This window comes from Clarias gariepinus, chromosome 22 (assembly GCF_024256425.1).
Source record: "Clarias gariepinus isolate MV-2021 ecotype Netherlands chromosome 22, CGAR_prim_01v2, whole genome shotgun sequence".
Lineage (NCBI taxonomy): Eukaryota > Metazoa > Chordata > Actinopteri > Siluriformes > Clariidae > Clarias > Clarias gariepinus.
In genome coordinates, this window is record NC_071121.1 from 14,141,135 (window position 1) to 14,167,728 (window position 26,594).

The 26,594-nt window shown below is 35.2% G+C and overlaps 1 protein-coding gene across 1 annotated transcript; it reads left to right on the top strand.

Moving 5' to 3' along the window:
- Positions 1-1,157: 1,157 nt before the first annotated feature.
- LOC128510283 (sodium-dependent lysophosphatidylcholine symporter 1) lies at positions 1,158-25,925 on the top strand. The gene is made up of 14 exons (XM_053482463.1): positions 1,158-1,724; positions 2,315-2,434; positions 3,762-3,886; positions 5,233-5,365; positions 6,919-6,997; positions 8,399-8,586; positions 15,992-16,082; positions 16,211-16,332; positions 18,214-18,297; positions 23,393-23,476; positions 23,610-23,722; positions 24,253-24,396; positions 25,000-25,176; positions 25,443-25,925. Exons 1-14 carry the CDS (start codon positions 1,656-1,658, stop codon positions 25,480-25,482), a joined length of 1,569 nt encoding a protein of 522 aa, XP_053338438.1. The 5' UTR covers positions 1,158-1,655; the 3' UTR covers positions 25,483-25,925.
- The last annotated feature ends 669 nt before the right edge of the window (positions 25,926-26,594 follow it).

Below are 26,594 nucleotides of genomic sequence, written 5' to 3' on the forward strand. Positions count from 1 at the left end.
TGGCATTTCACCTCCAGGGTCTGGATTTTGTTCCTGCCTCAGGTCTGTGTACATGGAGTTTGCATATTCTTCCTGTGCTTGGTGGGTTTTCTCTGGTTGCTCCGGTTTTCTCCCACAATGCAAAGACATAACATACAAATTAGTGCTCTCTAATTGTGTGTGTGTGTGTGTGTGTGTGTGTGTGCCCTGCCTTGTGCCCAAAGTCTCCTTGGATTGGGTCTATCCTCTCATGATGGTATAACAGGATAAGCAGTATAGGAGATGAATGAAAATTAATGAACTTTGGCATATTTAAATTCAGAAATCAGGCAAAAATATGAACTTTCCATGGGAAATGTAAGAAAGGTATTTTTTCTAAAGATATCTTAAGCATAGTATAAATTGTATTTGTAAGAACTGTAACAACTTCTTTGCAAAATGTTAAACAAAAAAAGTCTATGAAATGCATTTACGGTAAATTAAGATTAATAATATAGATACATTGTTTTATATTTTTTCATTCTTTTTTAGATTGTAAAAAGAGTAAGGCCTGGATTTATATTTATAGGTCTTTAAAAATTACTTTGAAATGATTTACATTTAGTTTTAAAACCTATTTGCCATCATGATTATGAATAATACATTCTAAGGTAGTTTATTTGGTTGTAAATGCTGCAAATGTAAATGCTACGAGCAAAAAAGATAGATTTAAAAAATATATATTTTAATTTAAAAATAAACAATTTAAAACTGAATTTATTATCTATTTGTGTAAATACTACAGATAATATGCTTTACAGCGGTGCCTCCAACAATTAAAGTCTTAATAAATTTCTTTTTACTATTTTTAAACAAATCTATTTTTAAGTTAGTAGAAGTATTAGGTTGCATCATAGTGGATTTCGTTTTATATGTGTAACTCTGACAGTCAAAAAGTTTAGCATTGCAATTTTTCTTTTAGAATTGTTTATACATACATACATACTGTACAATTAATCACAATATGAAACTGTACCCATACTGTATATTAATATTGCAATGCTGCGATGTAGACGACTATAACCTTGGTGAAATACTTACACAGTTGCCCAGGTCTTGCACTTTTTCGACAGTCCCTGACTGACTCTACTACTATAAAGCGCTGGTGGTGTGCGCTTATGATAGGTTGGCTTCAGTGGGCCTTAACGGGAGAAAATGTTAATGAAAAACGGTCGTTTGTACTTGGTCATGTGGTCTGATATTTATTCAGTTATTTTTGTGCGCACAAGTTGCACATTGCATTTGAGGAAGGCGTAGACTTGGGGAGTTGACAGGCACTTCGGGGTGCTTCGCCCTGCAGCGTGTACAATCAGCCCTCAGGGGTAACCGCCTACTTTTCTTTACTTACAAGATTTCCGCTGCGGCTGTTTGTAGATAGGCTACACGAAAGCGAGTGTTCTTTCATCCTTCATTTTAAAGAGAAAAAGAAATCGCTCTGGGATCAACAACAAACATTGACCAAGACATGAAGCCTGGCCACCGGATATAAACTTTTTTTCGTAGTTGTGCTTTTCACGAAAGAATCCGACGCAAAGTTATTCCGTGCCGCAGGATTAACTGTTTCCGACCGCTCGTCTTTTTCCTGTAAAACCCCAAGTGTGTGAAAGTGTCAGCTGCTGTGGAGGCGCGCGAGGAGGATGCGCCCGGAGTCACACACACAGCGCGCGGACATCGCGTGTGCTAAGGAAACAAACTGCGAGCAACAGGTAGTTTCTTAAATACTCCATGTCGAATATCTGTTTTTTCCCCACCGATTTGTACAACAAATATGCTCTGAAATCTGTCTCTTCCAAAGTTTCAGACAACATGTAATATTGCACAAAGAGAACTACAAGAATAACCCAAAGCAATATTGTAAATTAAAAATAATAATAAAAAAATACTCACATACTTTACATCCATATCACTCCTGTGAAAAATCAATACCCATTCATACCTAATATCTGGTTGGACCATCATTACCTGCACATAAAACTGAGAGGTATTTCTTTTTTCACAAGAGCAAAAGAAGTCATTTGTGTTGCTCAAAGCACACAGTTGGAATGTTAAAATCTATGTGACTCTTGAAATAATTTGAAATGTATCAAAAGCACAGAAACTCCACTCAGAATAAAATAATAATAATAATAATAATAATAATAATAATATTTTAGCCATTTTGTTATTTATGTTTGAATGCTATTAAACACTCTTTTCAGTACAGCGTTTATTTAGTCAAATGGCATTACTACTGTTGTTGCATTGTTTAACTGTGGATTCAGATGTGATGTACTGCACAGATGTTGTTCTTTTGCAGAAAGAGCCAGGCATTCCACTAAAAAAGAAACTGTGCTATGGCATTGGAGGGATGCCTTATCAAATGACATCTAATGCCAAAGGCTTTTTCATGAAGATCTTCCTACTGGATATTGTGCAGGTCAGATGTTGATATGCTTCTTGTAAAGCAAACATTGCAGCAGACTTGTATTTTACATGTTTTAACTAATCACGCATAACTGTTTTTTTTCCCTAATATACAAACTTACATACATGCTGCTTACATATTACTGTAGCCCAGTTTGTGCTAAATACAGTGTAATCAGACTTTAGACATTTATATGTTTATAAGTAACTGAAAAATACACAAATGTCAGGACATGTCAGAAATTCTTTAGGACCCCAAAACGCCTTCAGACTTCAGACAAGGGTTAAAAGGATAGACATGTGGTTTAAACAGGGTCATAATCTTATCATTTAGTTTGCAACTATTTCCTGCTTCCTTTGACATGTCTCAGAAGCAGCTCACTGAAACACTGCCCGACTTCTTGTTAGAAACAGTTATACTGATATCCTGTACTATTATTGCACCATTATTACCTTATATTTTAAAAATGTACAGTACAACACTATAACTTTTATGGGCAAAGCAGAAATATATAGTATACATGTTTTGGAGCAAACATTTAAATCTGTTAAAACATTTATAAAATGCATTAGGAAAATAATTAGTTAACATGAATGTGGGTTATTTGAAATCAATGCAATATGCATTTTTTGACTTAGTTAAATTTATCACCTAAGTATATGCAAGAAGTGACATTATCTGCAATTTTTGAGTTAAATGTTGATAGTGATCTAAGTACTGTGCTGCAACAGTATTATTCATAATAAATTAAATTATGTAGATTACATTAAAGAAAAATTTCTATGAAACTGGTCAGGTCGGAATTAAAAATAAAAACCTAAAACTTGCCAAAAAAAAAGTCTTTCTGGAGGCATGGAGAACTATTCTTCAAGAACACATAAAAATCAAGAAAGTCTAGCACTTTGGAAGCTAAATATGAAGACAGGGATGGCTCAAGACATTTGCACAGTTGCCAGATCCCATAGGTGACACTTTATACACTTTTTAGTGTTTATTAGTCCTAACATTCTGCACCGTACTTCATTTGCCAGTTTAGTTAGGTATTTGGCACTTATCCTGGTAAGTTCCTTTGTAACTCTGTGGAGAAAAGGCAGCCCACAGGGCTTCTTAAAACCTTCAAAATGATATTTTTGACCCAGGCTGTAAAAACCCAGTTAAAGTAATTTTTTGTGACTTATTGTTTTTTATTTATTTATTATTTTTTTTTACATAAAATATTATAGAATGATTTTATGAAGAAAACAATGAATCACAAAAATGACTTTAAATGGGTTTTCACAGACTGTTCAAATGTGGTGAACAGATATTGTTAAATATTTCAATCCTTTGTATTTTTCAGATGACTCCGTTCTATGTGTCTATGCATCTTTTCCTTGGCCGAGTCTGGGATGCGATCACAGACCCTTTAGTGGGATACATGGTTAGCAGGAGTGGCCGCACTCGCTTAGGCAAACTTATTCCCTGGTAAGGTACAGTATAGGGTAGGACACAAAACATAAGAAGAATTCGTGGGAAATGTTGTACATAGTTTCAGCTTTAAGCTGTAAAGTCTCAACTCTAATGAAAAAAAAAACCCTGTTATTTAAAGGTGCATGGGAGCTTTAAAATGATTTAAAAAGCAAATTCTATCATAATCTAATGTTCATAGAACCTTTATCTTCTCTTCTAGGGCCTAACTAGGGAAGCCTTTAGAGTGCGAAATAGTGTGTAAAACAATACAAATCTTAATTTGTACATTTAAAAATAAATAATCTTGCATATTAATTAGTCTTTAATTCATTGCATGAATTTAATTTATCGCCTCGTACCCTAAGTCCCCTGAGATAGGCTCCAGCCTACAGACGACCATGTATAAAAGATAAAGCGGGATGGACTTTGAGTGAGTGAGTGAGTGAGTAATATTGACTTTCGTGCTTTTTAGCAACATTGTGACCAAAATAATATATAAAAAATATTCTCTATTGGTTTGCAATAATTCATTTAAAAACATTATTATTTACATAATATATAATTTATATTATATATAATTTTTCTAAAATTTTGCCTGCAGTTTGTTTACATGGCCCTAAATTTTCTAAATATACAAATCATTTATCGGCCCTCAGATTATTTTTTTTATCTTTTTCACAAACCTAAAAATACAGGGTTATTCCCATGAGCTACAGATATGTGCTGAATCAAGATGGGGTTTAGGCATATCAGTTCAACCCAGACTTTGTAGACTTTTATGAAAAATGCTGTAATTCATTATTTAATAGACTATATATTAAATAGTTTGTGATATTCTAGATATTGTAAAAAGTTTTTTTATTTTATATATATGACTAATGTAGGTTTTATACATGAAATGAATACAAATTTGGGGTACTATTGAAAAAGTCATGAAAGATTTGACATAAAACGTAAGGATTCTTACACAAACTCTGATATTTGCTGTAATTAGCATACGTGTAATCATAATCAAAAATCACAATATTGATTTGTGGTTTAGCTCAAAAATCTATATCTTTATTGAAGTTTACGTCAGGATTTTTTAGTAAAATCATCATATCAATAATCATAGTAAAGCAGCAAGTGAATTTGCTTTTTTATTCTGTTAATGCTTTGGGTTGAAATATGTCTAGTACTTCTAAGGATGTTTAAACTGTACAAAAAGCAACTGCCTGGTGAATAAGTCTGGACCAACACACATTTATTTTAATATTTTTTTCCCCCTCCAACCATTAATTACAGTTCCCTATTACCTAAGTCTTAGGTCAGGAAGACTTTCCTTGCATGCAGTGTTTCTCTGTTCATTTTCTCTTTTACAGGATTGTGTACTCCATGCCATTGGGAGTGATCTCCTACATTATGCAGTGGTACACTCCTAAGAACACCATGTCTCCTGCCTTCAGCTTTTGCTGGTTCGTTGGTTGGTGCTGTCTTTTTGACACGTTCATGAGTGTAAGACCTTTATTGCGACTATATTTTTTGCGCTGCTCCTACATGTTCTACAGTGCTTGTTTGGGGTTTAGTTGTAGTGACAATAAATTAAAGCGTTTCATTAATTAATTAGTTCCTATATTAATAATTAATTAATTAAACCTGACTGATACCATCTTGTAATAAACTAATGCCACTCTCTGAACACTTGAACAGAAACGGCTGGTTAGGATTCCTACATTTCTTCTAGACTGTGTAAAATTTCCCAGGCATGTCTTGCTTTCTTCTCCTTTTTTCCTTCCTCTCTACTCATATGGCAATACCAATACTGGGGCATTATCAGGATTTAATCTCCTGGTGACTTACAGTAGTGCTTCTTTTTAAGCTTTTAAAAAGAAGTGCACTTTTTAAGCTTACTTTTTTTAAATGTAGCCTATGTGGGCGGCACGGTGGTGTAGTGGTTAGCATTGTCGCCTTGTACCTCCAGGATCCAGGTTCGATTCCCGGCCAGGCTCGATTCCGGTCTCTGTGTGCATGGAGTTTGCATGTTCACTCTTGGTGGGTTTCCTACTTGGTACTCTGGTTTCCTTTCACAGTCTAAAGACATGCAGATAAGGCTCATTGGTGTTCCCATATTGCCCAGTGTGTGTGTGTGCCATCCAGTCCAGAGTAACGGAGAGTGTTCAAAGGAGGTGAAGAGGCGGGTACAGGCAGGTTGGAATAGGTGGAGAAAAGTGTCAGGTGTGTTGTGCGATAAAAGAGTATCAGCGAGAATGAAAGGAAAGGGGTACAGGACAGTGGTGAGACCAGCGATGCTCTACAGCTTAGAGACAGTGGCGCTGAAGAATAGACAGGAGGCAGAGCTAGAGGTAGCAGAGCTTAAGATGTTGAGGTTCTCTTTGGGAGTGACAAGGATGGATAGGATCAAGAATGAGTTTATCAGAGGGACAACCCACGTTAGATGTTTTGGAGATAAAGTCAGAGAGGCCAGATTGAGGTGGTTTGGACATGTTCAGAGGAGAGATTGTGAATATATCGGTAGAAGGATGCTGAGGTTGGAACTGCCAGGCAGGAGGTCTAGAGGAAGACCAAAGAGGAGATTTATGGATGCAGTGAGAGAGGACATGAAGTTAGTTGGTGTGAGAGAAGAGGATGCAGAGGATAGGGTTAGATGGAGGCAAATGATTCGCTGTGGCGACCCCTGAAAGAACAGCCGAAAGACGAAGAAGAAGGAGTTTGTGTGCCCTGCGATGGATTGGCAGCCTGTCTGGGGTGTACCCTGCCTAGTGTTAAGGTACCTATATGTGACTAATAAAACAGATGACGATAGGCTCCAGGCTCCCCGTGAGCCTCTGAATACAGGATAAAGCGGTAGAGACGATGAGTGAGTGAAACATTTTATGTGAAGCAACTTGCTTTAATACAGCCAATGGGAATGGTCTCTGTATGATGTGGTAAATATAATATGTAGTAAATATACTATTTTGTTCCAAAGACAATTTTAAAAGAACAGATAAACACCCTGTTTTCATGATCCACCTAAAATGTTTTGTCTTTTTTTCCCTCTATCTTAGTGCTACCATGTACCCTACAGTTCTCTAAACATGTTTTTGGGTGGTAACCAAAAAGACAGAGACTCAGCTACTGGCTACAGTAAGAAATAAAATCCATACATATATAAATATTTTCTTTATTATTATTATTATTTTGTTTTAAAATCAATTAAAATTTTTTTTTTAATTCAACTGTGTTCTTTCAATGCAACTATTAATAATTTCCATTACATACTAATAAATGGCATGGCATCATGCACACACTCAGTTGCACCATGGGGTGGCACCTGAGGGGCATAATAAAACAGATTTCATGCTATTTTTTTGGAAGAATGTAAGCTTATATCTCAGTGATGGCCATGTGTCTATGGAGCAGAATAGGCTGTTTCTCTATCAGTGGGAGGGATGAGCCAACCTGTGAGCTCATGCATGTATGCCAAAAAGGACATGTGTCTCTGAGAAAGCATTTACTACCCTTCACTCCCCCAAGCTGGAAGGTTTCATATGATAATGGAGAGCTGGCTAATGGGTGAAAATTGACAAACAGATGAACAAATAGGGGGGAAAGATCATGCAGGAAATTGCACTCAGGATAATGTAGAGTAGTCTATCCATGTACTGCCATATTTTTGGGAGGTGGGGAAATCCCAGACAGCCCACGAGGATGTGGTACCCATGTAAAAATCCAGACAACACAAAGAACTGCTTTGAATGTCAGTATACATCATGCTTAAATCGTTGCAATGCCTATAAAATAGAATATGTATTTATACCATAAATTAAAACAAAAAAAGGAATTTAAAAAAAGCCCTGCTTATTTGCTTAGTTGATTTGATTTGCCAGTTCATTTTGGCATATCAAAGCAATCAAAGTTTAAGCAATGAGTTTTCACTCCAAATATTGACTATTTATTTTATTACTCTTTATTGCTCTTTATAGAAGTTTCTTTTGTGCAAAAATGTTTTCAAATGCATCTTTTGCTTATGCCATATTATTGTATGTGCCCAAGACTTTTGTACATTAGTATTAGTAAAATAGTTGTTAGGTTTTACTGAGTTTGCTGGACAATATGAATTCTTCTGGTAACTTTGTCACACTCGCTCCTTTCTATTTTTATGAAAATCCCAAGAGCGAACATTAGGTTTGTTGTTTCCATCTGAAAACTGGTCTGATTTGAACTATTTTTTTTCCTTTACAGCCATGCATATATTCTCCTGTAATGTTTTATTTATTTATAAATTTTTAATGTTATATATGGAAATACTGAATGATTTTGTATTTTGTATATATATATATATATGTAGTGTATACAGTAGATATACTTATGTACAGAAATATGTACTTAAGTACAGTACTAGTGTATAGTAATTGTCAAAAGGTTATTTTTAAAATTCAAATTAGCTTACATTGGCATTTTTCAATCTATGTTTAATCATTTTTTCATCTATGTTTTTGGTCTACCTTTTTATCTCTGGCCCTCCTCATTCTGTTCATTCTGCAGGGATGGGAATGGAGATGTTTGCGACATTGGCAGGAGCCACCATCCAGGGACAGATTGTTGGGGTGTATCATGCTAAAAAAGCACAAGCATGTAGTGAGCTCAATGAGACTCTTGCACTAACGAGAAACTATTCATCTGAGCTGTACAACAGCTCCACCGCTCTTTTTACAGACACACTACAGGATACGGTGAGGCATGCATACATTACATTAGCAAATAATGTACTGTTTTTAAAAACACATTTTCCAATTCACAGGTCAGTCAAATTGGTCCTCAGACATTTTCAAAAGTTAGAGTGGATATAAGTTTATCTAATATTTAAGTGCTTTTCATTCTCTATTCATTTATATTTACTGTACAACTTACTGAGTGACGGAAAGGCTTTGTAGTCCCCTGCTAATTTACTAGGCTAGAGAGCGGGCTAGGGTCTTAAAAAAAGGTTAGTAGCATGAAAAACAAAACAAGTTTTATATGTTTTTTAAAGGATGTAATAAACTGAGGTAATTTGATATCTTGGTAAATAGCTAAGCCTTTAGTCTTTTTTTGAAGACAGCTAGGTCTTTGGCTGTTTTCTGATACAGTACATTTTAATGTCTAACCTAGCTTGTTGTACTGATATAATTAGCAAAATGACATGAGTGAAGTATTGACGGCATAAACCAACACTTAACTGACAAAAGAGTGGAGCATAAAAGGATCCCAGACACTCTTTCTGTCAGAACTCTTGTAGATGAAAGTCCTAAAAAACAAAACAAGGAATAGGCTGCTGACTGCCAGTATGTTTTCAGTTGGTATTTTACATTAGCTACTTTAGCTACTTAGCTATTATTTTGTACACAAGATGAAGTGGTAAAGGCGATGAGTAACTGAGTAAGTGAGTGAGATACTGTATGCTAGTTACTGTAGCAAATGGTAGCTCAGGCAGTCATGACTCAAAGCTGTCCAATCATGTATTTAATAAGCCATACTCAACGACCATATAGGCTATATGGTTTCAGTTTTCTTTCACATGTTTTTTCAGGGATTTTCTGTTCTTGCCACTGTTACCTAGGGCTTATTCATTAGGGAAATTTAATCCGTATTTATGTCTGTTACGCCGCCCCCAACAGTGTGTGAGCAAGCAGTTCAAAAAGATGCGTTCGGCTGACGTCATGCAGTTCGGAGGAAACACGTGATAGTCTTTGGCGCTGAGTGGTGGTAGTAGCCTTATTGTGGGAGTCCCCTATTGACGTGGAGGAATGGGACATGACTAAATTAGGGAGAAAATCAGGAATAAATAACTGAGTACTTAAATGGCGGACCTAACGCATTAGATTACTCGTTTCATCAAAAAAGTAATCCAAGTACTTACGGCTTACTTTGTATAGCATTACACCCAACACTGGAGATGAATACTGTACTATATTAAAAAAAAAAAAACGTATGAATATTAAATAAAGTCCAAAAGACATAAAAACATTAGGAATTTAATTATGTTTAATAAACCACAAAGGTATCTAATGCTTTATTATAGTTAGTATGTATTTGAAGTCTAGATCACTAGGGCGAAGGACAGTACTTTTTTGTCGTTGTCATGTACCAGCACGCCCCAGAAGTAATTAACTGTTGGCGAAGGATATGTATCATTTTCTGCATTGTAAAAAGTGGCATAAACAGGAATTAATTTCAAGGAGGAATGAGGACAAAATTTTGGGGTTTGTTTTTATACTTTATGATTTGTAGTATTATACAGTGCAACATGTTTGAGTACTTCAGGTGGGTCCGGACAGTACCATTTACCATTAACCAATTACACCCTTTTAATTATATTGACATTGACTATTTATAAGCCTCACTCTAGCACAGTTATAATTCAAATTTATTGGACAATAATAAATAATAACCTGTCCCCAGAGGCAGACTGGCAACAAAAAGTTTTTCAAGAATGTTCTGTCAAGCACACCCAATTTATTACACTGGATTAAAACTGAAACAAGATGTTTGTTTATCAAAGAATTAACTAAAACAACACTAACAACACACTTGGTTATTTTTTTTTCTCGTAATGTTAATAAGTAAAGGGTTCCTTAATTATCCTTCAACTTAATTTATCTCCACATACAGAAAGCAACAATTCAACCTTGAAGTATTTTATTGATCATCTGACACCTAATTTGACATAGCCAAAATAGTTAACAGTTAACTAAATTAGAACTGGCTGACACAACAGGAACACGCTATATTCAGATTACACAAACTCTCTCTTTCTGACTTCGTCTAAATTTTTATATAGGCTGTTAGGGCAGGAGTAGCTCTGTGGTGTAAGCAGCTCTGTGGTTAAGGTGCTGGACTACTGATTAGAAAATCCCAGGTTCAAACCCAGCACCACCACTGTGTGGCCCTCGAACAAGGCTCTTAACCTTCAAGTTGCTCTGGGTAAGGACATCTACCAAATGCCGTAAATATTAAATCAGGAAGAGCATATACATTAAGAGTGCAGACAGTATCTATGCTTCAGTTACTTTTAACCTACACACAGGCACACACACTGTCCATAGAGGTCCCTGTAAAGACTTCCTCAAAAATTTCCATGTCTACAACATCTAACTCAGGTACATTTGTTTGTTAACAATTCACACATTATGAGGACTGTTTTGCTGTCATGACATATTTTGCATTCATTAAATTAATAATGAATAGTCTAACCTTGATAAAGGAAAATAAATAAGTGGTGTATTATGCAACACCTATGAGGCGCCGTATAGGGCTTAAATCAAACTTCACTGATGCACACACATATGAAACACTTGCATACACATATATGAAACACTCACACATACATATATACTACTAACTGCTCAAAAACCTACTGTTAAGTTTTTCTAAAGTTACGTAGTAGGAGAGGCGAGTTGCTCGGTCTGTCCGCTGTGCTTCGATAAGCTTCTCTGGCGCCAGGAGAGACTCAGTCAAACACACACACACGTTGTCTGTCAGAAAGGTCTCTGTTTATTAACAGCAAAAGATGGGGTTTATATATGTTTGACCAAACGCTTGTACCATATACATATGTTACTACAAAGAACATGAACCATTGTAAATGTCCTGGTGAGATCCTGAAGAATCAAAGGAGAGGAAGATAGAGAGGTGTCCGTCCAGAGACAGATCACAAGATGTTGGCTCGAGTTAGGGGGAGAGGGGGAAGGAGACAGAGGGGGAGAGAGAGAGGGGGAGAGAGACATGAAGAGAGAATGGGAAGGTGAGCGTGGGAGCGTTCACACCTTAAGGAGCAGATGCAAGAGGAGACAGGAAGATAGCAACAGGAAAGATTTAACACGTTAATATCAGATCCATGAGGAAAAGAGCAAGAGAGTAGAAATAACTCCTTTATATATAAAATAATTCTAACACCTACATATGTAATGCGCGCGCACACACCTTTGAGATGTGTGCACACACACACATACATACTCTCCGCGCACACACACACACACACATACGTACTCTCAGCACACACACACATACATACTCTTCGTGCACGCACACCTATGAGACGCGTGCGCGCACAAAGCAAACTGTAGCGGTGTAGGGAATGAGTAAACAACTGATCTTCAGTTTATTGAAAAAGGGAATGAATAATTTCCTATAGGTCATTACATATCGCTGGAGTATGAAAAAATTTAACTTGAAAAATAATTTTTATATTTATTATAATTATTATTGAATTATATATTTATAATATAAATAGGACACAATAATTTACATTTTAATTTAAATGGTGTATTATGCAACACCTATGAGGCGCCGTATAAGCTTAAATCAAACTTCAGTGATTAAAGTACTAATTAAATAGGCTATTAATCTGTAAAAAAAAAGATAAATAAATAAACACATCTCCGTACATCATGTACCTTAATCAATTTATTCGTAAGTTATAAATGTTTCAATACGTTTTATATTTTTTTATGGTATCAGTTTTTTTTCGATAAATATTCTATATTTAATGTCCGTAGCGTGAGATTTCCACAGCAGCAGCGACAGGTATCCGAGGTGCTTGTGTTACCATGGTAAAGCAAGGAGGAAGTGACGTTGCATGGTGTTCTGAATTGTGGAATTTTGTAGAGTGAAGTTCCATTATCAGACATTTCCTGCGCTGGGAGTAGGGTGTAGGGAGTAGTAATTACAATTTATATAAACTTCATTCTCCCTGATTAGTAGCGTTTCTTAAATAGACCGTTAATGGACAGTTTAGAAGACAACAAGTGATTTATTTATCACCAAAAAAGTGGGTGATATGGAGGGACAAACAATGTATGAATTTCTGTCGTAGGATCCGACATGTTAGCCACAGATTCCGTGCTTCAATTTTATTTTTGCAAATAATCACCTGCGTTTTCTGCCGCTGCAATATTCAGACATTATGTGGAAGAATGGAATCCTGTTTATTTAGATATAGAGTAAATATTTAACAAATAGTTTTATTGCTGGGCTGGCTATCAAATACAAATATGTTAAACCTTGTATTGCAAGCATCATTTGTTCCGGAAGTGTAAGAAATAATGGAAACTCGTTCCACAGCCCAAAACACTTATGTAAAAGCAGGAGGGGGCTACTGTGTAGAATGACTCATTCGTTTTATTAAATAAAAAATTTTGCTCGTCTTACAAAATGATCGCAGACCAAGTTACTTGCAATCCAAGGTTCCACTGTATTATATGCCTAGTAGGCTATGATTTGAAAAAAGAATGGATGAGAAGTCCTTAATTTAACTTTTAACAATTGAAGTTGATGGGTAAAAAAGAATTTACAGAAATTTGGCAGAAACTTCTCTAAATATTGTTCAATTTATTCTGACTAGTTTAACTTTCGGAAATATTTGTTCAAATAGTCTGCAGCAGTAATCTGGCACTGAAACACCAGTGTTAAGAAAAACATTTTGTTCTTTTTGCTCAATTAGCTACTTCACAGTAGGACTCTGAAATTAAATTAATTAATTCTACATTTCTCAGAATTCTTTTTTAGTCTGAATTTAAGTTACAGATTTGGATTGAAGATTATGAAAATATTATTGAGACCCAACAATTATTCTGCCACATGTCATTTTGTCATTTTATAGTCATGAGTTTCACAGTTTGTGTTATAAAGTCTGTGCAACCATTTGCTTTAAAGTGGTGCACTCTAACCCTCAAAGCCTAAACTTACTCTCAGCCAGACTGTGACCTTTTTAAAATAGTTAATATTAGGTAATATAATATTTTAAGAAAATCCACTATTGAAAACAAAATTATTTTAAAAAGTTTAGTAAAACCATGATGTTTCGAAGTCAGTGACAATGTCAATATTGACCAAAATTATCATGAATATGATTTCTGCCCTTAATCAAGCAGCGCTAGTTCATAGCACATGACGTGTACGCATTGCACAGCACCTGCTCCATGCTCACTCCTCTGTGATGTTTCTGCTTTTTTGCCACTGTACTCATTATCACCAGCACATTGCACAGGGACAATCTGAATCTCAATCTTTTATAATAATACACATTTTCTCACACTTTCTCAAACTTATAGTTTACTATAGTAATTACTATAGTACTGCATATTGTAGTATACTGTACAGTAGTACAGTATTTACTATAGTAATTTACTGCACAATGTCATAACTGTAGTATACAGTCATATAGTAATTGTACTATAGCATACTATAGTGATTTCAGTACATTAAGGTTTAAAATGGGTGTCAACGAGTGGTTGATACTTTTAAAAAGAGTGCTAGATACTTTCGGTTGTGATGGAAACTACTACCTACTATTATAGATTGCACTAGTAATTTTACTTCAGCTAAGATGACCTGTCTTTATATAGGATATATAATGCTGGGAAAAAAAGACTGGCCATCACAAGACCGGCCCTCCAGGATAATTCATAAATGTCCTGATGGTTAGTCAAATATACTGTCAGGGAAACGTCTGGAGGAAAATACATTTCTATTTTTGGCAACAATACATTTACATCTTGTATACCTGTCAGTAGGCAGCACAGTGGCTTAATGGTTAGCACAGTTGCCTTGCACCTCCAGGTTCCGTGTTCCATTCCCATCTCATGTCTATGTGCATGGAGTTTGTATGTTCTCATGACCCTGTATACAGGATAAAGCGGTAAAGATGATAAAGAGTGACCTCACACCACTCATGTATCCTGTAACATGTAATATTAACATAAACAGTACTGTAAAACTTTATTTGAATAACACATTTACATTTGCACCAAATATTTACATTTGTTTATTTGGCAGATGCTTTAATCCAAAATGATGAGACCACATATAACCTATGCACAAAGCTGTTTAGGAGGAGTGAAATGAGTGCTAAGTTTCAATATGCAAAAAAAATGCATGCAGAAACAGTATAAATATACAATGCAAATTTACATGCAAAAGGTAGCTGATAATGTTTTTACTGTAAAAGAATAATTTGTAACAGAGGTTTTAAAACTGGGCCTCATTACATGTACTGTACTGCATTTCACTGTCAAGTGGGATGATTCAAACTAATTAGTTTGATACACAGCTTTTCTTTGCATTGCAAAAAAAGAAGTAGGGTTGTTGTCTGTACATATTTAGCCTCTAAATTGATATTATACAGCATTATATCTAATTGTCATTATACAGCATAAATCTGTGCAAGTACCCCATTGCTGTGAAACTCCAAAATGTATTATTTTGGAAAAGACATGGTTGCAGTGGTTTTTTTTTTTTTTTGACTTGCTAATAAAGAGTTAATGTTTAGTACATTTTATTAGTAGCTATGTTTTTGACTCTTATTTTACTGTTCTGTTTTGTCCCTTTGTGGAACAGCAGAGATTGGTATTATAGAGGTATTATATTTCAATTCAGTTATGATCCACAAGAGCCCAAACAGAAATGTATGTACTGTATGGCCCTGAACAACATACTGTATATTAGTTACATATAGCGTTTCTAACCAGGTGGTTTAAAAAAATATTTAAATAAAAAATGAATTTTAAAATCTATTTGTTGTGCATAATAGGAATAAAAACATGTATTATAGTTATTGTTTTTTATTGTTGATTTTAATGTAAAAATATGTATTTGATATATTTGTTATAGGTGGAATGTTTAATAAATTTACTTTTAAAAAACAAACTAAATATTTTTTTAAAATAAAATAAAAACTAATTATATAATATATTCTGCATAAAATTTATATATTCTAGATTTGTTACATGTATATTAAAATACATTGCCCAGCCATAAACCTCCTACCCACACTCTAGTATTTCATTGGACTGCATTTGCTTTAATTACAGCATGAATCAATTTCATTTATTTCGTATGTGTATATGTGCGGCAGCCTGTTATATGGTATACAGAGCTCCTCAAATAGATCTAAGCTTCCTAAAAGGTTATTTGAAACTGAAACATGTAGAAGATTTAAGTGTACTTTATACCTAAACCCTGTTACACCAGCTGAACACATCTACTGACACACAGTGTTAAAACAATGAAAAACACGTTCATACACATTTTTTTATTATTTAAAAATAATTTACACTAAGTTTGTGACTTAAGGAGTAGTGCCAATGTGTTGTAATCCTGCAGAGGAGAGCTTATTTGATTGCTGCATTGGTGTTAGGAGCGTTCTACTTCCTGTCCTGCACTGTGCTGTTCCTCGGAGTGAAGGAGCAATTAGGTAAGTGAAAGAATCTTTTTTTAATGGAATAACCAAGTGTGTTAATTATTTTTACCAGGGTAATACAATCTCCCATAGTTGGCTTTTACTGACTAGCTTGCATCCTATTGTGTTAATTTCTTTATCAGCTCCACTGAGTAAGCTGGATCGCGTACAAGTCTCATTCCTGAGCGGTATGAAAATGCTTGTGAGACATAAGTCATATGTCCAACTTGTGCTCGGATTTCTCTTTACTTCAGTTGCTTTTCAGGTTAGAACCTTCAACATTAATATACAAATAAAGGACATAGGCCTTATTAGGCACATTGTAATTTTTTATTTTTTATTTTTTAATAAACGTGGGTTACCAATAAATTTCTATACAGTTTACTTTAAAAAAGTGTAAGTCATATTTGCAGTGAACCTGATCTTTTGGTTGACGGAGGATACAGTTGGAATGATAGGATGTGCTTAACTGAGCTGATGGAACCTGGTTAAATTTGATAATCATACCATGACAGTTTACATTCATAATTACAATGAACTTTTAAATGACTAATGTAGATGCATCTCTGCATAGACGCGTACTCTGAAACGGCACATTTACGCACAATGTTATGTCTTTGCACGGACCATCTGGGTTAAAGCATATTATATTTGTTTGACCACTCATACAATTTAAACAGTGGATGTGTTTTTAGCCAAAATATGCTTGGGAAATTTGCTCTGCCGGGTGGAAAGCAGTTACTTGGCTGTATTTTTTGAGGCTCAGAAAAAGGAAGAAAGCCAGACTTAGCTATATTGCTAACACTGCTATGAAATCTCTGCAATGCCAGTGCTGACTGATAATGTCAGTGCCCTATAGTTGAATACATTCTGATGTGACTGATCTCATTCATGCTGCATAGATATTTATCTAATCAAATTAATAGATCTATGCCATATAATGACAATTACGTCCATTAAGAGACCAAATACTTATGGTTGACACCCCTACATTTTTTGTATGCACTACATTCTAAATATTTTTAATTCAATGATAAATTAATCCAAGCTCGTTGTGTTGATGTTATGGTTGTGGTGGCTCAGTGCATTCTCTTATACAAGATTAGGCTATTATTATAAATACAATGCCTGGTCAAATAAAAAAAGTTATTTGAATTACATAAGTAAAAACTTAAGAGCCTTTGACTGGAAAATTACTGTGATTAATATTTTTTATCAACAATTTTGGCAACAATTCTTTAACTCTAACTGTTGCAGTGGGTAGTTTCTCATTTCTTTAACACCCATGTAGCAAACCATGGAAAAAATGCTACTGTAGGTGCATTTACTGTACGTGGACCTAATATTCCCCAAATATTCAGAATAATAGCCCAAACAGAATAAAAAAATGCATTATGTAAAGACCTCAGTTGGAACAGTCAGACCCAGTCAAGCCTGATCAGGATGAATTTTTAATCTGAATGGGTCATTTTGTACATTACCCAAACACATGCAAAAGGAATAAACATATTAAATATATTCCTTCTGCATGTGTTTGCATAATGTACGAAATGACCCATCATGCATACAACCCACTGATCTGAAGTTGCTTTAATGGGTCAGGTCTAAGCTTATTTGCTGAGTTATTTGTCTACATAGCTTAAGATGACTTCATGGAGTGAATTGGTTTCTACTATACAAGATCTTGGTTATCAACAACTACAAAAATCAATGCAACTTTAAAAAGATCTTATATTAAGATGTTGCATAAGGTTGTTAAAGCAACTTCATGGCAAATATGTGCCCCAAACAAAGTTAGTGCCAAGAATTGTTAGATTTATAGAGTGTCTTAGTAGTAGGCTTCTTGTTTGCCATGCAAAAAGTTTGGGTTTGTGACCTACAGTAGCTACTGGTGTTGCAGGGCATCCTTAGTGCTGATCCCAAACCCAGATCAAACTGGGAGTGATGAGTCAAGAGTGATGCAGCCAATACAGCAGCATAAATATAAATGTTGTTCACTGTAAATGTTACAGTACCTTACTGGCAACCCACATTAGTAATAATTTGATGTAAAATCAGAAGAAATTTGTCGCATAGGGAGCTTGGGTATAATCAATACTGTGCCATTTATTTTATTGTGTGTTTGTTTGTTTGTTTGTTTATGTAGATGGGCCAGGGAAACTTTGCTCTTTTCTGTACATATGCAGCTGGAATGGGTGCTTACTTCCAGCACCTTGTACTCATATTACTGGTAAGTGCTCCGTCACTGTACGCTTATGTATATGGCACTTTCATCAGGTTTACATTTACCTGTACCACTGAGGAAGCACTGGACACAAATGAAAGGTAATCAAAGATACTTTGGTGGAAGACATGTTCAGTGGTCTAATGCTTAACTTTCCACTTTTTCCCCTAATAAGGTCCTTTGTTGTGTTGGCTGTGTGTTTTGGGTCGATGGGTTTTATCACGATTATATATGACACATTTCTCTGTAAATTGGTAAGCAGAATGTATCTGTAGAATTTATGTACCTCTGAATTTATTTTGAATTAAAACTATTCTTTTGTAAAGATAAGTGAGTCTATTTAAGAAGCAGCCTTACAAGCCCCTTACATCACTTTGGTGAAGGTTAGTCTTGCTTTCAGAACCTTTGTGTAACTGTTTTTTTTTTTTTTTTTGGAAATTTGTGTATTTTGTGGTATGACCTCTATATTTCTGCATTTTGAACACTGGATGTAATACCTCAATCCCTGTGGAAGTTTTTAAAAGCTTTTGCAGCTCTTACAGTATTTCGGTGCTGAAGTGCTGTTTACATTGTTGGATGGCCGGTTGTTAGTAGACGTATGATTTCCTTCTTCTTCAGGACATTCCAAATTGTTGTATTTGCTATGCTCAGTGATTTAGCAATTTCTATGATCTATCAAAACAAATGCAGTCTTCTCAGGCAGCCCTTTTACATCAAAGGTAGACATTCAGAGCTGTTTATTGTTTTTAAAAAAAATCACTCTAACAAAGCACACCTGATCAACAAGAAACACCTGTCAATTACTTCTTCCACTATTTTGAATCACTTGAAAATGGGTGTGCCCGAACGAAACAGGCATAAACAGGTCAAACCTTTGGTACAAATTGTGTTTTGCTTTTCCCCAGAAGTTTCTGTTTAGACTGTGTGTCCATGATGATAATATTTACAGTGTTATGCAATGGTTGTTTGGTTTAGACATTCAAAACGTGCGTTCTTCCTACGTATCTTATTTTCCTATGAACTATGGATCTTCAAAACAAGTTAAGAATATAGCAAGTGTAGGCATGTAGGTGATATTATTTACCAGGTCATATATGTAAAGTTTGATTCATCTAACAGGATGTACATTGTCAAAATCTGTTAATGAAAACCTTAGGACGGACTCAGCAATTCGATTTTATTCTAGAAATTGTTATTGTATGCATACAATGCATGTTGTATAGTAGGATTATGCCACAGTAAGCTTATAACTCTGCTTTTAGATGCACACAAATTCTTTTTTTAAAGGCGTAGAGGGTGCATTTCATGGGCCTTCAGTGAGGCTGAGGTGAAGAATGCAGAGGAGGCATTCATGGTTTTGTGGCGATCTCTGCTTGATCATGTATCCCATAGAGAGGAGCTTTTTAGAGCAATCTTATTTTGGGGAGATAAGAAATTGGAGAGAAAATTGTAAGCAACACTCCACAGATAAGTGTTTAAAAACAACTGATGACAGCAGGAAAATTGATAAAAATGACCACCTGCCAAATGATTATGTTGTGCATAGAAATCAGGCTGGCCTTTCTCACCCATTTGATGAGTTCGTCCACACAGGGTAACGGATAGGCATTGAATTCAGAGATTGGGAACTACGACAATAGGGCTGGACCAGGGTTTAGTGGCCTCCTCTATGATGCCATCATGAAGCATCTTGGCCACCTGTACTTCATTGGCATGATTGCAGTATTGTGGGAATGCAAACGGACAATTATACCTGCCAAGAGTAAATGTGGGTGAGACTGAGTCTCAGTTCAGTCAAGAACACATCTTTGCTTTGATAACCAGCTTGTTCAGCTCTTGGTATTGGAACGGCATGAGATCCTTGCCTTATTGGACCAGCTCAGAAGAGACAGTCACAAGAGCTAAAATGGTTTATTCACCTTTTTTAACACATTGACATGATAAGGATTAGTGCTTTTCTCTTACCTGGCTGCTGCAGTTTGTGGTTTACTCACCCCACCTGTATAATGATAGTGAGGGGACATTGCTATCACGGTAGGAACTTGCACTCACTGTTGCCACATGTATACAACAGGAGGCGTTACTTATGCAAATTTATGTTTTTTATCAATGAATGATTCAGAAAAAAATTTCAGAGCAAAGGTCTTTGCATGTGTTAGCATGCATTTGATTTTCACCACCGTCTGGAAAGATTTGTATTTTTATCATGACAACATTATCAGTCATGTGACCTCCAGGCCACATTCTGATTGACTTGAGATGTACAGTTTGCCAACACTAACACCTGGATGGTAATTAGCTAACCACTTGCAGTTATTTTTAGTTATGTGTTTTTTGTGAATTTGTGTATTTTGTGGTTAGCATCTTGTCATATGGCCTTTATACTTTATAGTTTGTTGCATTTATTGTTTATTTTGATGTATAAGAATGTACCCCTGTATAAGTTTTATGACATTCCAAATTGCTGCATTGGATATACTCAGTGCTTAAGCAATGGCTCTGATCAATCAAAAGGTTTCCCCTTTTTTAAATTAAATATGGATTACTTTTTGTCGTAGACACTTTTCTGATCTTCTGGCCTTAAAACAAGAGTAGACATTTAGAGCTATCAATTGATTAAACAATCTCTCTAAGAACAATAACAATAACAACAATAATAAACACCTGTAAATCAATATGTCCCAGTATTTTTATTCACTTGAAAATGCGTGTGTCCAAACAAAATGTTTCAAAATTTTGCCTTTTGCCAGAAGTTTCGTTTTAGACCATTTATTCATGATGATAAGATTTACAGTGTGATGCAATCATTGCTTGATTTAGACTATGCAGAACACATTTTTCTGTCACCTTCTTTGTATCTTCAACACATCTTAAAAGTATAGCAAGTTTTGACATGTGGCCAATATAAGCAGGTCACAACATGAAAATCATGATGTACTGCCATTAAACTGTTGTGAACTTTAAGCCACACTACGTAATTTCCAAAGATATCATGGCATACTTCTTGACTGTGTGGAATTCCTTTATTCATTAGTTTTCCAGACTGCGTACGCTGTAATAGACCTGCTTACTTGTATGATAGCGTGCCATGGACGATCTTCTGTAGTGATTGCACATAGTCTAAATCTAAACTTTTTGTATGTGTTGCTTCTAAAACTAAAAGTAGTGTTTTTTACAATTCTGTTTTTGCCTGCACGCAAACTTTATTTTTCTCTGTCTCTCATGGGTTCTTAGCTTCGAAGTCAGATGCTTGTTCAACTTGGCAAAGCATAACAAATATGCCACAAAACCAGTCAATTAGAGAGTGGGCACACGAGACAGAGTTTGCATGAGCAATAATACAATTTGTGTTTATGCAAAACAAGTTTAACACAATTATACAAAAACAGAACACCACAGGTAATTAGCATTTCGAGACTATGGTATTCCATGTTTTTGACAAAGTGCCCCCCAAACAGCTTAAAGTTTAACTAAACAAATAGGTAAGAGCCTTCCATTGAATGATTATTGCTGTAAATATATTTCCGCTGACACCATATATGTTATTTAACCCTTAACTAATGCAGTGAGTACCTTCCTATTTATTAAACAACCATGTCAGAAGACATATCTTGAAGAAAAAAATAATTATATTGCTAAATATACTAAAATTGGGCTAAAAACTGTCTAACATATTATTCAGGGAAGAAATGTGTTAGAAAAAATGTTGAATGATCATGATCGGTGATTACAGAAATGCACAAAATAAAATAATAATATAAAAAAGCAGTAGGACTACTGCCAACACTATCACATGGTTGGATCAGTTCTGTGAAGGAATATTGTACTGGGATTATTATGGGGAGTCTCATGTGTTTGTGTCAGGAACATTCCAGATCCTATTAGAGCGAGCGGTAGGCATGTCAGGTTGAGATGGGAAGTGTATAAAGTGATGAACACATCATGCACAGTCTCTGAAGGTAGTGTTATGATCTGTGGGTTGTTTCAATTGTTTAGGTCTCAGCTCAGCCATGTTATGTTGCAATAAAATGAAGCCAGCTGACTACCTGAATGTACTAAATGAGCAGGGCATTTTTGGACAATAATTATTGCAACTCTGTATAGAAAAGAATGTTGCAACATTGCATAAGTTTATCTAAACAGTGCCATGGTAATGGTGTGCTGTAAATAAAGCTAAAGGATTAAAAGTTAAATAATGCATTTTTGGTAAGGCATTGTATTATTATTATTATTATTATTATTATTATTAATAAAGGAAGGTACTATTTGAAAACATTTTTGTCTTTCTCTGTGGATTCAGGACCTAATTCTTAGCATTTCTCAAACTTTTTTAAACAAATACCATGTAACCTAATACACTCCCTGTTCGGTAATTAGAGAGTGAATCACATATGACAAATGAAAAAAGTCTTAAAAACAACTCCAGCATGTAAAAAAAAAAATTACTTATACCACTTTAGTGCTTTTTAAGACGCATGCGCAGTACGATGTCAAAACTTCTGGTTTGTCATTTGGCACATACCTAATTGCTCATAACTTCAGCTCTACTCAACATTTTGATTTTATTTATGGCAAGGGTTTAACCAAATGCCAAATTATGGTTCTAAACTTCCTGCAGGAAAAATAAACATACATTGATCTTTACATTCATCTTTGAAAGTTCAGTTTTCATAGTCTACTTTCCTTTTTTGGGGGTTAATCCATGCTGCATTTTGTTCGTGTTTGATGAGGATTGTGGCGGCTTGTAGGTGCGTTACTGTTGTTTCTGAGTTTATAAAAATGTGTCCTAAAAAGTGCTAAATACTTTGATGTAATCTGGCACATAACTGCTCATAACTTCCCATTCTATTCAACACTTATGGCACAGGTTTAGCTTCAGGCTAATACATAACTAGTTGTTTAATTAAATTCTGACATACAGACTGGCAGACAGAAAATTTTTTTCTGCGACTGGTTTCGGGTCCTGCAGTGTATGAAATGTAAAGATATCATTAAAAGAGCGAGTTCTGACTAATGTACAGACAAAACCTTTTTTTATGTATATACAGTAGATTAATCATTTTTATTTTACAAAAATTTAAAACTCTCATTTTGTGTGCAGATTGCAGGCACATTGTCCATTCCACTATGGCAGATGCTATTGGTCAGGCTGGGCAAGAAGACCACTATCTTCATTGGGCTAACAGTGAGATTGTATTTCAAATAATTTTTTCCCATATGTGCATTAACATTGCGAATACAATACATATGGTATGTTAACAATATGTTTAAAAAGTGTTTAAAATTAAGAAGATTGATTTTCTCTTATTTCTGTACAGGTTTATATTCCTGCTCTCATCATTTTATCCTGTGTGAAGGGTAATTTCATTGTCTTTTCCATGGTGGCAATTTTGGCTGGTGCCAGTCTAGCAAGTTTATATCTACTTCCATGGTAAGTTCACATTAGGCAAAATATCATCCTTATATATTCTTCTGTAAAGTCAAATAATCGAAAACAGATGCACATACATATTCAACTTTATGGTTCTTTTTTTATAAATGACATTATATTTACTATTATATATTATTATTAGTGGTGTGATGTTTGTTTGCCTGTTTAGAGGAGAGATGAATATATTGAGGCGAATGAATATATTGGTAGAATGATGCTGAGGTTGGAACTGCCAGAGAAGAGGACTAGAGGAAGAACAAAAAGGAGATTTATGGATGCAGTGAGAAAGAACATGAAGTTAGTTGGTGTAAAAGAACAGGATGCAGAGGATAGGGTTAGATGGAGGCAGATGATTCCCTGTGGCGACCTTTGAAAAGGAACAGCCAAAAGATAAAAAGGAAAGCTTGTTTGCCTGGCAGTTGCCAGTTCACAGAAATTTGGTTTATCTAACCTGTAATATATAAATGATAATGGTAAAGAAAAATCATATAAATGATTTTCTTTGCACTGCTTGTCTATTCAATTTTTAGGTCAATGCTGCCAGATGTGGTGGATGACTTTAAAGTGAAGAATCCATCATGTACCGATCTGGAGCCCATGTTTTACTCTTGCTATGTATTTTTTAACAAGTTTGGTGGAGGTGTAGCACATGGTGTCTCTACACTTGCACTACAGTAAGGATTCATTTGTAAACATATTTAGAGGTATCATTTACTACTCCCTGATGACTTGTACAGATGCTTGAAACATAAAAATGTATTGTGTTCAGTGGATGAACTTATATCAGTGGCAAACTTTCACATGGTGAATAATTGTCATTTTCTTTTTAAAAACTACATACTGTACTCTGCTGAACTAAAATATAATTATCTTTTGCATGTGTCTTAACTAAACATTAAGTTAAATGATTTTAAAATATTATTACTCAAAAAGTTAAAAGTTTAACAGCTAGTATGTTATTAAAAACTGATTTGATTAAGTGTCTATCTATTGTGGAATGGTATGTAGCCTGTTATTCACTATGTGAGGCAATCACATACAGTATATAGAAATATTTGAAAATAAATAAAAATAAACAACAGTATATTTAAGATTTGAGTTGTCAAAGTGCACAGCATGGGCTTATACAGTGGGGGTGGGCAATTTTGTTGTTTTTTTACGTGAATAGACATTATATATTTGGATATATATAATTTAGGTATGGATTAAAAAGATGGTATATCTCCAGCTGAGCACTGCTTTCGATCACGCAAAATACTTCACCTCCACCTCTTCAGCTTTGCAGGGTACCAGCCAGGTGCTTGTAGCCATGATCCTAAAGTGATCATCACATTGCAGGCTCTAGTTGCCCCAGTGCCCATCTGTCTGCTGCTCATAGGAATGATGTTCTTCTACCTTTATCCCATAAATGAACAGCGGCGCCGACAGATCCAGGCCACCCTGCAGAAAGCAGCGTAAGTGTGTACATGGTGTAGTCATTCGTACACATGGTGTACTGGTGATTTATTTTTTACAGGCTTTCAGAATGACTGCTCATAAAATTCAAATGAACATTATTTAAAAAAATATTAATAAGATGCCTCTCCTTAGACCTTGTTTAGTCAAAGATTGAAGATATGCATCAAATTTTGCATATTACATATTACATTAACATTAGGCAATTAAAAGGTCTAGTATGAACATTTTTTATGTGACTATAATCTCTCCTTTTGTTATACAGAGCAGAAAATGAAGATACTAGAGAGGAGATGGTTCTTTGAAGAATGCTGAAGATCTTGGCTGATTTTGCTTTTCACGTAGCCCTCGCAACATTCAGCATTTCTGCCATGAATTTCAAGCAGTTTTCACTATTTTCAGGATGTATTATTCAATATATTCCAAAATGAATTTAATATTTGTCAAACCTGTTTGACTGGCATAGACAGGCATTACTTTCTATGCAGTTTTGTAAGCACTTTGTGTGTCATCTGTTTGTGTTTGTGTATGTGTAATAGAGACAGAAACAGAGATCCTTGACATAAACTATTAAAAGCATAATCATTTAGATTATGTATGTGTGCAGTGTCCACATATACTGTACATAACTAACTTTGTTATGCATGTTTATATTTACACTGGAACATTGGATTACAAGCATAATTCTTCCGAAAGCGGGCTCGCATTTTAAAACACTCATAAACCAAATCAAATTTTCCCATAAGAAATAATGAAACTTAATTATTCGTTCCATAGCTCCAAAAAAATAAATACATAAAATAATTAAGTAAAAATAAAACAAATCAACCTGCACTTTACCTTAAAAAAATACAAATAAATAAATCCTGACAGATTAGTATTTCCGTTTGTGTGCGCAGGCACTGTGTGTGTGTGTGTGTGTGTGTGTGTGAGGAGCCCCTCCCCTTTTCCTTTTCTCGTCTTACACAGTTACGCTTCCTCTACTCTTGTCACACATGCATGCGCACACAACGGAAACATTGTTTTATCTGAAAAATAAACAAGAAATCTTTCTAATGACATTCGGTTGAGCCACACACTAACGGAGTCACTGCTGTAAAGTAAAAATAAAACAAATTAACCTGAACCTTTGAGAAAGAATCGTGACAAAGCAGTGTTTCTGTGTAGAGCAGAGAGAAAGAGTGTGTGTGTGTGTCTGTGTATGTCTGTGAAGGCGAAAGTAGGAGGGGTCTCTGTGTGTGTGTGTGGCACAGTGTCCAATGATGCGCAGACAGACACAAAGAGCAGGCTCATACAGAGAGCGAAAATGGATCTTTAACCTCTCTAATGAGACTTGCTTTTGCTTTACACGTATGCTGTAAACACGCATACAGACACAAAATAAAATATATGTTTTACGCACACACATGGTCACAGT